We start from the raw sequence: 12,084 nt of genomic DNA on the forward strand, positions 1-12,084 counted from the left end.
CTCTTTTCTTTCAACTGCTTATCTCTGATATGGTGTCAAATGAGCATAGCAAATGCCAGTTTTCTTTATTCTCAATTCTTGATATAATTTTAGACTAGAATCTGGTTGCTGCAAGTTTAATACATATGAAAAGGATGACGCAAGGGATGAAATGATACCACACGAAAATGGCCCAATTCTTGAAACTGGTATTATAGGTTGAACATTCAAGAATTGTTTGTTGCAAGGATCCATATACCATAGCATTTAATTAATATCATATTATATAAATAAATTAAATGAATTATTTATATAAGTGGCTTAAAAGTAAATTATGAACAAATACATGATTGAATAGAAGAATAATTGTAAAGAAGACAATAAAAAATATTCAGAAGATGATTTTTGCGTTGTTCTCGAAATTGTACAGTTTATCGGTGGCAAAATCTGTGCTAATTTGGACTTGTTGATGCCTTGATGCAATGAGAATGACGGTTGAAGGATAATTTGAAATATAATCTTTCATAGGATAATTTCTTAGATTTTTGACCTTCTAACCATTTTAATTTGTAAACTAACCTTTATGTAAAGTTTCTATATGAATTTGGTCAAAATTACTCTTACATTCTCAAACATAATTATTCTAACCTAATGACTCATTTACTCTAATCTAAAATATTGATTTTCCCTCCTCGGCATATCATTTTTTTTAGGCGCCTCCCCTCCTATTCTCTATCATTATCCATTTTTCATATTCTAGATTATTTTCTTTCTTTTGCTTTCTTCTACATATCTTTCGTACCAAAAAAGAAAACAGCCCAACATCATTTGTTTATCCCGGATAACGATTGCATGTATAATTTTTGTTATTTGTTTACTTTTGATCATTTATGTTATTTTTGTTCATTTGTCTGCAAAGTATGTGAAAAAAGAAAAATAGTGGAAGAATGTGAATTGCTTTCACATTTATTTTTTTTTAAAGAATAAGACAAGTAGTGATGTTACAGTGACCGAGATTTTTGAATTTTAATATTCTATTAATTTAAGAATAAGACAAAAAGTGAAAAAAATATATATTTATATATATATGTTGGTATTTTGGAACTTTGGCATTTTGGTTTCTATTGATTTAAGAATTTTAATATTCTATTGATTTATATATATTCAAATTTTCTAATTCTTGTTACGTTGGTATTTTAGAACTTATGAGTTCATATTTTTCATCTGTTTCAAAGACATGTTGTTCTTTGGACATTTGAGCTAATGAGAAACAATAATCTGTTGGCATTTGTTATTGTTTTCAATTTTCTCACAGTTCCATAAGATTAAACTTTAAGTAAATTTTCACAAATATCAAAACTAAAATAATAAACAGTCCATTTCTATTTATTATTTTTCTACTTTCTTTGGTATTTTTAGCATCTCATTATTAAATAAACCAACCAAATACTTCATTGCATCCAAATTTTTTTTTCTCAATTTAAAATGAAAACTTGAAAATGAAAATTCATCTTATACATTTTGCCTGATATGTCATAAACAAAAGAACAAAACATCATTTATGATTCTAGTCCATTTCTTTTCAAAATATATATGCTGATATTTTGTAATTTTTTTCAATTTTGAAACAGAAGCATTTGTTTTTTATTAGATTTATGTCAAAATGATTTTCTTATTAGATTTATGTGAAAAAAGTAAAGAAGTAACAACTTAATTAAAAAAATAAAATCATATATCTAAGTGGGAGTCAAATGGAGGTTATATTTTTAAATATTCCTTGTTTGGATCAATTCTTTTATTCTGTGGCTGAATTATATACAGAGAGAAGAAGGCGATCACTGATGAATTGGATTCTTTCAAAGAAGTTGACAGTTTCAGATCTTGAAGCTGCTGATCTTGATAATGACAAAGTAGTGAGGTAAAGAAAATAATTACATGATTTCGACCGTGGGAGATCCAAAAGTAACTAAAATGACAACTACATTAAAATTTTCAAAGTTTATGTTTAGTCATGGATTGTCCTTCAACTAGATATTTAGAATCCCATTATTCATCTTCTTCTTGGATATATCCATCATCAAGACTCGAGCATCTCATAATAGACTCTCTTTCTTTTTTTCATCTTTTCTCATACAGTGCTGCTGAATTTGTTGTGTATAAGCTCAAAGAGAGGGGGAAGATTAGTGAGGAAGATATCGCAGTGGTGATGGCCGGGTTTAGAAGTCTTGATATTGATCATTCATGAATGCTAACAAAAGCTGATCTGTTGAATCCTGAATAGGTTAGATATTTAGAAGGAGAAATGCCTCAGCCTTTTCTCTTCTGCCATAGATTTGTGCTTTGGACATCACTAAGAAAGAAAATACATTTCAGATTTTGAAATTTTTATAATTCTTTTAGTTCATAAAGCTTTTGGCTTGTACGCTAGCAATATCCCGTAGGAAATTTATGCCTCCACAATCCATTCTAGGATGATTTAAAATTGATAACTAATACTGGTTTCAACAGCTCATATACCTTATATTGCATTCAATAACAATACAAAACTTCCCTCTGGTAGCAGATTCAGAATAAATTTAGGGAAATGAGTTTGAGAAACACTTTGTGCCATTGTGATGCCTTGTGTCAAAAGACACCGTTGTGATGCCTGTCTAAAGATCCCCGGTGATTTAATGGCAGTATAGCACCAGCTTAAAAGAATTTCATCTAAGCAGCAGCTACCTCGTGGGAACGCCTGGACTCCAACCATAATGTTGCTGCGATCTTTGTAGTCAAAAACCAGCCAGCCTTGTCGGGCGCCTCATGAAATGGAGCATTAAGTTCCTTCAAGTGCGACTCAAAAACACCCGCTAGGCCTTTTTCGGAAAATTTATGTTTCCCATGCCCTGTGTTAATACCAAGCAAAGATGGTAATTCCTCACCATTTTCGAGAGCTTTGGACAAGTCATTCATCCATATATGGAGTGCAGTCAAAGCTGCCCCTGGAGAAAGGCTTTTCAGATGCAAAGACCATTGTGTTGGAGTTCTAGACATTATATCAGTGTATATTTCAAGTGTAAGCCCAAGGTCTAACAACTCGCAAGCCCTTTCCAACTGGTTTAGATTGACACAAAGATCAATCAAGCAATTGCAATAAGCTTTTTTGACATCATTGCCAATTGAATTAAAGAGCTCACCAGCATCTTTCTTGAAGATTTCTCCTTTAATATCCTCTCCATTAACGAGGGGTTTGACAACATCACTGAGCTTGGGATTGGCCTTTTCAATGCAACCGGTCAGCTTACTGAGTTCTTCTTTTGGGGCTTGATTTATGACATTAAGAAGACACCCACAAAACCTCTCATCAGGAGTTATTTCTGATTCTAACAGCCGATCAAATGTGCGCACAACATCATCTATAAGGCCAGCTTTTCCATAACACTGGATAAGAGAAGTTAAGACAAAGATATTAGGCTCAAATCCACCTTCCAACATTTCAGTCAACGTAGCCTCAGCCTCTTTAACTTGCCCACTGCAAGAATATATGGTGATCATGGAGGCAAATGTCCAACTGTCTGGAGTGCATGTACCTGAACTTTTCATATCCTCGAAAATCTCCAAAGCTTCATCAGTCAATCCTACATCAGCACAAGTTGACAAAAGAATATTATATAAAATAACAGTCAACTTCAATTGCTTCTCCTTCATCTCTCTATACACTGCAAGTGCATCTTCACCGTATCGAGCTTTGCCATATGCCCGAATTAGTGCAGCATAAGTACCCCAAGTAGGCTCAATCCCTTTACTCAGCATCTCCCGACAGATACTTTTTGCCTGCCACGGCCTCTTGGCTCTCCCCATTGCATCCAACAAAGTGTTATAAACAGCTGCATTAGGTCTAACCCCCAAAGCTTTCATCTCCTCGTACAAATTCAAGCACCCGTCAAAATTCCCTGAAGACCCGTATATCCGAATCAAAGTAGAGAAAGTTATGGCATCAAGACGCCATTTCTCACTCCTTGCCCGATCATACAAACTCAGAGCGACATCCACGTTCCCTGCTCTCCCATAAGCATCTATCATCACCGAGTAAGTGACATAATCAGGCTCACACCCAAAAGATGGCATCTTTTCAAACCACTCAACAGCCTCATCAGGTAAATTACAATGTCTAGCACAACTGATTATGGTAGAAAAAGTAACATTGTCCGGCTTGATCCCCCTCTCCAGCATCTGACCAAACAATTTTTCAGCTCCATTCAAATCCTTACACTTCCTAAATATTTTCAAAGCCACGTTATACAAAACAACCCGCCCACTAATTTTAAATCTTTCTTGAAAGTAATTAAGAACCAGAGATGCAATTTCGGTATTCGACATATTATTTAACACAATCACGGCATCCTGTTCGACAATCTTGTCTCCTAGAGTACCTAAAACACTCAATATATCCTCTTCAACTGGCCCACAAGAATCCAAGGACTCCGCAACTTTCATTAACGAAGCGTACCTGAAATCAGAAGATTTCTTCCTCAATTTCGAAGCTCTGGAGCTCTTCGGGTTGACCCAGATGTTAGGATTCGATGAAGATATGGCCTTTTCATCCGGGCTGTCAGCATCTCTTGAGTTGATGGCGACTGTCTGTTCTTGCAAAGAAACTTGGGTGACGCTAAAGAAAGGCTTCGGGGAGTGAAATTTGAGGGTTCTTTGTGGTGTTCTGAGTTGAAGAAGGCTTGGAGGGGAGATAAAGGGGAAGAAGAGATGGATTTCGTGGGACACTGAAGCAGATGTCGGAGCACTGAGAATGTACGCCATTGTTGCTCCGCTCCTCTTTTTCACACAGTGTTGGCGGTTTAGTCTGCGAGAGTGCCGAGGTTTTGGATTTTGCTGTTAGCTTATCTAGTCGTGTTGGAGAGACCAAAATAGCCCTCCACAAATATCAATATTTCCTACTTATCCCCCGAGGCTGTTATTGATTATGTTAATGTATTTTTTGAAATATATGTTTTAAAAATATTAAATGATTGATGAGTAATAACCCATTTTAGGATCGTAGTTAATTCGATTAAGTTAAAATTATTTATGAAAATTATAATTAGTATAATTTAGAAATGTGAAGACATAAGATTCCATGTACATAAAGTCATGTACAAGTTTTTACTTTCAATTTTCGAAAATCGAAAGTGAAATTAAATGAATAATTTATCAAGCTGCAACAAACTCTTTTAACCAAATTTCGAAATTCATTCATCCATAATTTCGAATTTTAAACACCTTGACACATATTTCTTGAAATTTGAAGGGCCAATTTAAATACATCGTTAGACCAATTGTTACAACATTTCATATTAATTTTGTAATAGCTCATTCATGACATTAAAATGAGTTGTAATAGCCTTAAAATCATGACTATTCATCTGGTCTTAGTCCCCGATAAATACCCCAATAATTGAGAGGAAAAATCACACCAACATATCACTCAAACATTAGTATTTTTGGGCGAGAAGAACAGTAGATTTCGTGCCCTTTTTCTGATCAATTTCGAAGCACTCCAGTAGCTGAAGTTCTGTCCAAGAATCGAGCAAAAAGAGCCGTTGTCAAAGGCCAAGTAGATACTGCAGCTTTTGAGCATCGAATTCTACACAAGTCGGATAGTTCAAAATCCTTAGTGCTCGACCATTCCAGCAACTTCCAGCCACGTTTAATTCCACAAAAAGAGTAAATGGACATATATGTATGTTTTAAAATAATTATGTTTCTGTTTTCGAAAACTCAATCGTACACTACTCGTTTTTTTTTTTTTCCTGATTTTGTATATGTTTCATTCCACGTGATTATTTTTTTATGTTATGAAATCTTGAAAATGCACAACTATGATTCGAATTAAAAGTGGTAAGAAAATTTCTGAAACATGATAAGATAAAGATAAGGCTCTGTTGTGGTGAGTTATAATAACAGATATATTGTCTCGCCTCTTAGAAGAGTGACAATTATGGACTTATCAATATACCATAGATAAAGAGATGAACGACAATGTCTTGTACGAGTTTATGCTTCGGTTATGATATATTTTGATGTCTTGTTTCGAATTCTGTTTGTCTCGTGTCTTGAGCATGTTGGGACATGTTCTGCGATATGTCACTTTTGAACTCATATTATATGTATATTTCGATAATCTTGTGTACGATTGGTCTCTACATGCTGAGTGTTTTTCCAAACATTCAACCCCTTACTTCACTCTCCAAATAAGGAAGAAGATCAATTGGAAGATGATGAATAACACATATGTTAGGGTTGGTGATCAAGTTCGAAACATAAAGTTTCAATAATCAATTTTAGTTTTACGTTATTGCTTCCGTATTTATGTCATGTACTATAAAAATAGTCCTAATTTATGTAATATATTGGCTTTTGACTGTTTTATGTACTTTATGATTTGTTGTTTCGCGATTTTAAATTGTTAAACTAACGCTGATGACGTGTTTTGGTTTTTGACGTGACAAGAAAAGCAGATGCCAAACAATTGTTAAAGTAACATTAGCCCAAAAATGAGCCACACTTTCAAAATCTATAAACAGAGGAGTCATCTCCATAATCAAGGTAGATTATCATTTTATGCTCTAAAAACTCTTTAGTTTGTTGAGTATATATTTTGAGGTGATCGTTGATTTGAGCGGTAGGAGATTTTCGTCGGTATCCTTTGACAACCACATAGTTTAATTGTAGAAGCACCGAAAGATTGACTGTCCACTTGATTGATTGATTACTTGGATCCCCTAATTTCGGATAACATATTTGGTTACAACATCAATGATAGAATTATTTTTTAGATTGATAAAAATTAAATTTAAAATAATTATTTTACATTGAAATGAGATACTGTGATTTCTGGGAAAAATAATAATTAATATTTTAATCTAATTTGTTTACTCAATGTGAGGATGGAAGAATATATAAATTGGGGTCGTATATTAATTTACGTTAGCCTCTTGGGGCCAATTATACTACGTAACCAAATGAAATCCACCAACATGAATGGTAAATTGTAGGATTTCCAACAGAAATTCATGGGCTGGACTCTTTTAAGCCCAAATTTTGAAACCGGATTGCATTTTTTTTTAAACATTGTTATAATTGAGTTTTGAACTCAAAATCATTTGATGATAATTTTTTTTTTCACCGCTATTCACAGATTATTTCCAAGAGATGTGTTATTAACTTTCACAGCGACCAATCGATACTTGCATTACAAAAATATTGTAACACACTACATGCTAGCTCTACATCATTTGTTCCCCGTTTCGTCATTGGATTGAAATATTTGAAACTAAAAGTAATAAATTTTCAAACTTAAGATTTAAATTTATTGTAGATGACTTATAATTAATCTGACATCAATGTTTCAAATTTGTAACAATTTCTAGTGCTAGAGATCCAATTTGTAACAAACTTCTTCACCGATTTAGAAACAAATTTTTTTTTAAAACTATGGCGTGTTTGAATATTCTTAATCTCATAAATAAAGATTTAACTTGTTATAAATCCATAACGATGAGCATTGGCAAGTATATGAATCTGACTATGATATTATGTTAAGATTGAAACTTGGACCTAACTCAATCCTAAAAACTAACTCGAGCCATATATACAATTCTCAAACACTTAATATAACCAATGTAAAACATGTAACAATATATAATCCCCATTACTAAAACCTATCTTTCATGAATTAAACCTTCTCTTCAGAATCGAACATCAATTGCAACAATTCAATCAACGACTCATTGAGATAGATGTATATGAACAATACCCCTGGAACCGTATAGGAAATATTGACACCTATGTTTTGCTTAAGAACCTTTTATCCGACCGTTACCTGCTTAATCGGATCAGTAGCTTGTGGTGATTAATTAAAGAGGTTGATAATGCTTGATTGTTACATATTCATTCACGTGCTCGCCAATCGAAACTACATCCTTAGATTTGTAATCTTGGAATTTCTTGGGTTCTCACCAGAAACGTACGTAATCTAAGTTAAAATCAAAGATGATGCGTACAATTATAGTTGCATCGATCTTTTTCACACATCCAATTATAACTTGTGCCCCCCACACAGTTCCACTTTAGAAATGCACATAGATAAACATAGGTCAGAAAAAATGTGGGGATGGAGCAAGTAGCCGCCACTCACTGTGCTGTCTTTGTTCCATGCGTTTGTCGCTGCCATCCCATCCTGACATATTCGATCACGACTTTAATGCAAGTCTACGCTTAGTGGTGAAGGCAGCCAGGTGGGTCTATTTGCTGCCTGCCAACTATATATTTTTGTTGTATAACTTACTTTATTTATATATCGAACACGTTCAAACAATTCAGAGTGATGTCATCCAAGTTAATCGGATATGAGATACGTGGACAATCCACCGGATAATGAAAGTTATTTAGTGTTTAGGAAATTTGAGTAAAGATATTGGCCTTAATAACACCTGCAAACAAGAAAGGAATTCGTCCACTCCGATGCTAAAGTTAGCAGGTTGAAAGTGAAGAACACAAGCAATATATGTGAGAATATATGTAAGTGCTTGAGAGTTCAAAAATCCAGAATCTGTAAATGAAAATAATATCTGCTATTTATAGTAGTAAATCCCATAATTACCTAGTTTTCAGTGTCACCTACTAAGTATGGCAAGTTGGCTGCCCATACCTTCTGATAACTTTTCTCACACGCCAAATCCATGTTATTCTGACAGATAAGATTGCACATATCAATCACACTCGAGTGCGGTACAATTATCGAGGTAGCCCAGGTAGTAAGGAGCCCGAGAGCTTGTATGAGAGCCCGGGCTCTTGATTGCCCGGGAAGAGGATAAAATGCCCCGTTGATGAAGCTAGTACCCAGCAGATTGACTCTGATTTGAGGATGACCCGAATCCTTATGAGGGTATCAGAGAACATAGACTGAATATATATATCGAATGGATAGAACCAAAACTCGCGAAATTCGAGTCGATTTAATCGAAATTGTAGGAAGCTGCATCCAACTTCCAAAAGGTAAAAGTTCAATTAGCTTGGCCAGCGTGCACCATCATTAGATAAGTTGATGACTGAATCGAATGGATAGGATCACTCTTTAAATCCCCTTTTTCATTATATTTTCTACTGATTCGGGTCAACTTGTGCACTGTTGCCTGAAACTGATCACCAAAACTCGAAGTGGTTTGGATTTCTGTCAACAAAAGCTAGCTAGTGGTATTTTGATATGAAATTAAAGTAGTTGTATATCACATGTAGTGAAGTAGCATTGACAATTCTCAAAGTGTTGGATAATCAGCAGCTTTATTCTGATTGGTACCCACCAACTGAAAAGTTGGGTTCACAATATTTAGCACAATTGGTGGGGGGTCTATTCTGTTGTCGACTAGTCAAATTCCGGACAGATTCTTATCAGACTTTGATCAACTGGTGCAGCTCTGGCTCCTCTTCTCTCCTTTTTTTTTTTTTTATTACACACGAGGGGGACTCGATATAGAGGGGTTAGCTAATCTGGACAGGGGTGAGACCAACTGGACTACAAACCCGGTCTCGACTCCTCTTCTTTCTCACTCATATGTTATTGAAGTGTTTCTTTCTTGGTGAATTTTAGTATTTGGATTATCAACTCGTGACGTAAATTTTTCTATGTTGTAGATGATACATCATAGACTAACAACCGTTTTTCGAAATACTATAAATGTCTGACAGAACATAAATTTATTCAAAATCATCGTCTCAATTTCAAAAAGTCAGTATAATTAAGAGCCTAGACTAAGATTCTTTCGATAGCCAATGTACGAACGGTCAGCCCATTGTTTTCTTCTAAAAAGGGCACTAAGAACATACTTTGGTGTTTAAATGAAACACACTTGCGGCACGTACTTGTCGTCAGAACTAACGGTCCCGTCTATGTTGTAATAGGTGAAAGCCATGGTCCCCCAGTGACGGTGTCAAGGGTCCGTCAGTACCCTGATTGAAACCCGATATACGTGTCGGGTCCTACGTGGGTTGGTACGTGCAACTGCGGTCCAAAAGTGTGTCAGGTCCGGACCACTTGTGGCGCGCACACGCCCAAAAGTTGAAGGCCAAAAAGCACAAACTTTTTGCATTTTGGTTATCCACTATTATTTAGTCCAACGTATTCCACTTTTCTTCCCATGTAATCATGACTTAATTGGCTAATTGCTGCAAAGGAAAATGATAACCAGAAGTTATATTATTGTTAAAAAGAAATCTATCCTATTCTATTACGATTGAGACACTTAAAGTAATTAATTTTGGTGTCATGATCTGTTTTACTAATTATATATATTAATAAAATGTTAAAAATTTAATGTAAGTTATATGTATTTCAGCGGATACAGTCATTGTTTATTTGGGTTTATGTTATATGTTCAATTTTTACTGAGATCGTTTTTTTATTTTTTTATTTTTCAATTTATTTTTAATTTATATATCAAAATTACAGTGTAGTACCTCACTATTTCTTATAATTATATTTTATCCTCATTTAAATATAAATCAAATGAATTATAAAAAATATTATACAAGAACGCAACTCGTGCGTCGGTGCACTAGTATTCAATATACATAGGGATTTTATAATTTAATCAAGCTCCAAAATTACAAAAATTATTAAAATTTATATCATTTTTATTGTCTATAAATCTGTTTGCCAAGTGTTGGTTTCTTTATTCACAAGATTTGAATCCCAATTACCCTTGTTTAATAGAAATCGATAGGTAAATAACTTTCGAATTTCACTTCGAGTCACCGATAATCGTGGTGTTGCTAACTCAAGATGAGGTTGAATTCGCAGGACTCCTCCGTTGTACAATTATTTTCATTGCTATATTTCTCTATGTTATATGAACTGATTGATGCTTGAAAGAAAAGCAAGACGAACGAGATATGAGATAAAAAAGATAAAGCTCGGGAGAATTTTCTAAACAAATGGAAAAGACGAATTATTGTTGTTTCACTGTGTTGTAGTGATATTTTGGAGACATTTGAAGACAACATTCATACAAAGTGTTGATTGAAGAATTGTTATGTTGCTTTGAATTTCGGTCACACATATTTGCATTCTCGTGTTTTGTTTATTTTTGTTATTAATATTTTAGGATGCAATTTACTTCTTTACTTGTTAAGGAAAATATTTTTTTGTTTCTTCACTAATATTCGTTTTATAAACTCGATTTCTTTTTAGTGCTTATTTTACCATGAAACATCATACTAATATGTTCACTTATGGATAATTATCTATCTGTTACTTTTACTTAAAGTTATTTATTTGTGTGTTATATTATTCCACTACATGTTATCACAAGGTATTACATCATCCGAAATAATAAGTATATATGATACACGCAATCCTTACCATTATGCTAAACAAAGTTCTTTCAGAAAGAATTAGATATATATATATTTCAATTGATACTCGTGTATATATTTGAAATCTACTACAATTACCGTTAAAATTGTACAACTTGTAGATTTGAAATCAACATGAATTTTACCATCTAAACAATATAAAAAATTTGAAATTCATTGTCTCAAATTCATAAATTCAATCACAAACTTAAAATATAATAATAGAGTATAACATAATAAAAAAATAATATTAGTCCGAATTAATCCTTCCCTCTTGAGTTCTGTTGGTGATTAGTACGGATTAAACTAAAGGTACGTAGGTTTGGGGGACCAAACAAAATAGGTTATGTTTGGTTTGTTATTAAAAACAAAATCAAATATTATTATTTTATTTTTTCATCGTATTTTCCATAATTATTTCACACTAATTTTATATATTTCGAAAATGACTACTCTCTACCGAGTGTGCAACTTAATGAAAAGATTTCACCCTTATCTCCCAAAAAATGGTATAGTGAATATAGTCTATATGAAAATAAAAGGTCCCATATAAATCAAGGTGCTAGCTAATGATATTAATTGTAGCATAAAACAAGTGTGAGAAAAATAATTTCATCTATCACATAAGTACAATGTTGATTAAAAAAATTATAGTTAATAATTTACTCAATAAAACTTACCACTTTTTTTTTTATATACTAATAAAAAGATATAACATAA

General features: G+C 33.5%; 1 protein-coding gene across 1 annotated transcript; it reads right to left on the reverse strand.

Annotated features, from left to right (window-relative positions):
* Positions 1 to 2,330: 2,330 nt before the first annotated feature.
* Positions 2,331 to 4,857, reverse strand: LOC140964373 (pentatricopeptide repeat-containing protein At4g16390, chloroplastic). Its single transcript, XM_073424080.1, has one exon. The coding sequence runs from the start codon at positions 4,771 to 4,773 to the stop codon at positions 2,686 to 2,688; it is 2,088 nt and encodes a 695-aa protein (XP_073280181.1). The 5' UTR covers positions 4,774 to 4,857; the 3' UTR covers positions 2,331 to 2,685.
* Between the last annotated feature and the right edge of the window lie 7,227 nt (positions 4,858 to 12,084).

This window comes from Primulina huaijiensis, chromosome 18, assembly GCF_012295235.1.
Source record: "Primulina huaijiensis isolate GDHJ02 chromosome 18, ASM1229523v2, whole genome shotgun sequence".
Lineage (NCBI taxonomy): Eukaryota > Viridiplantae > Streptophyta > Magnoliopsida > Lamiales > Gesneriaceae > Primulina > Primulina huaijiensis.

Excerpts from the sequence above, each read along its gene's own strand:
- LOC140964373 (XM_073424080.1), bottom strand. The coding sequence starts at position 4,773 with ATGGCGTACATTCTCAGTGCTCCGACATCTGCTTCAGTGTCCCACGAA.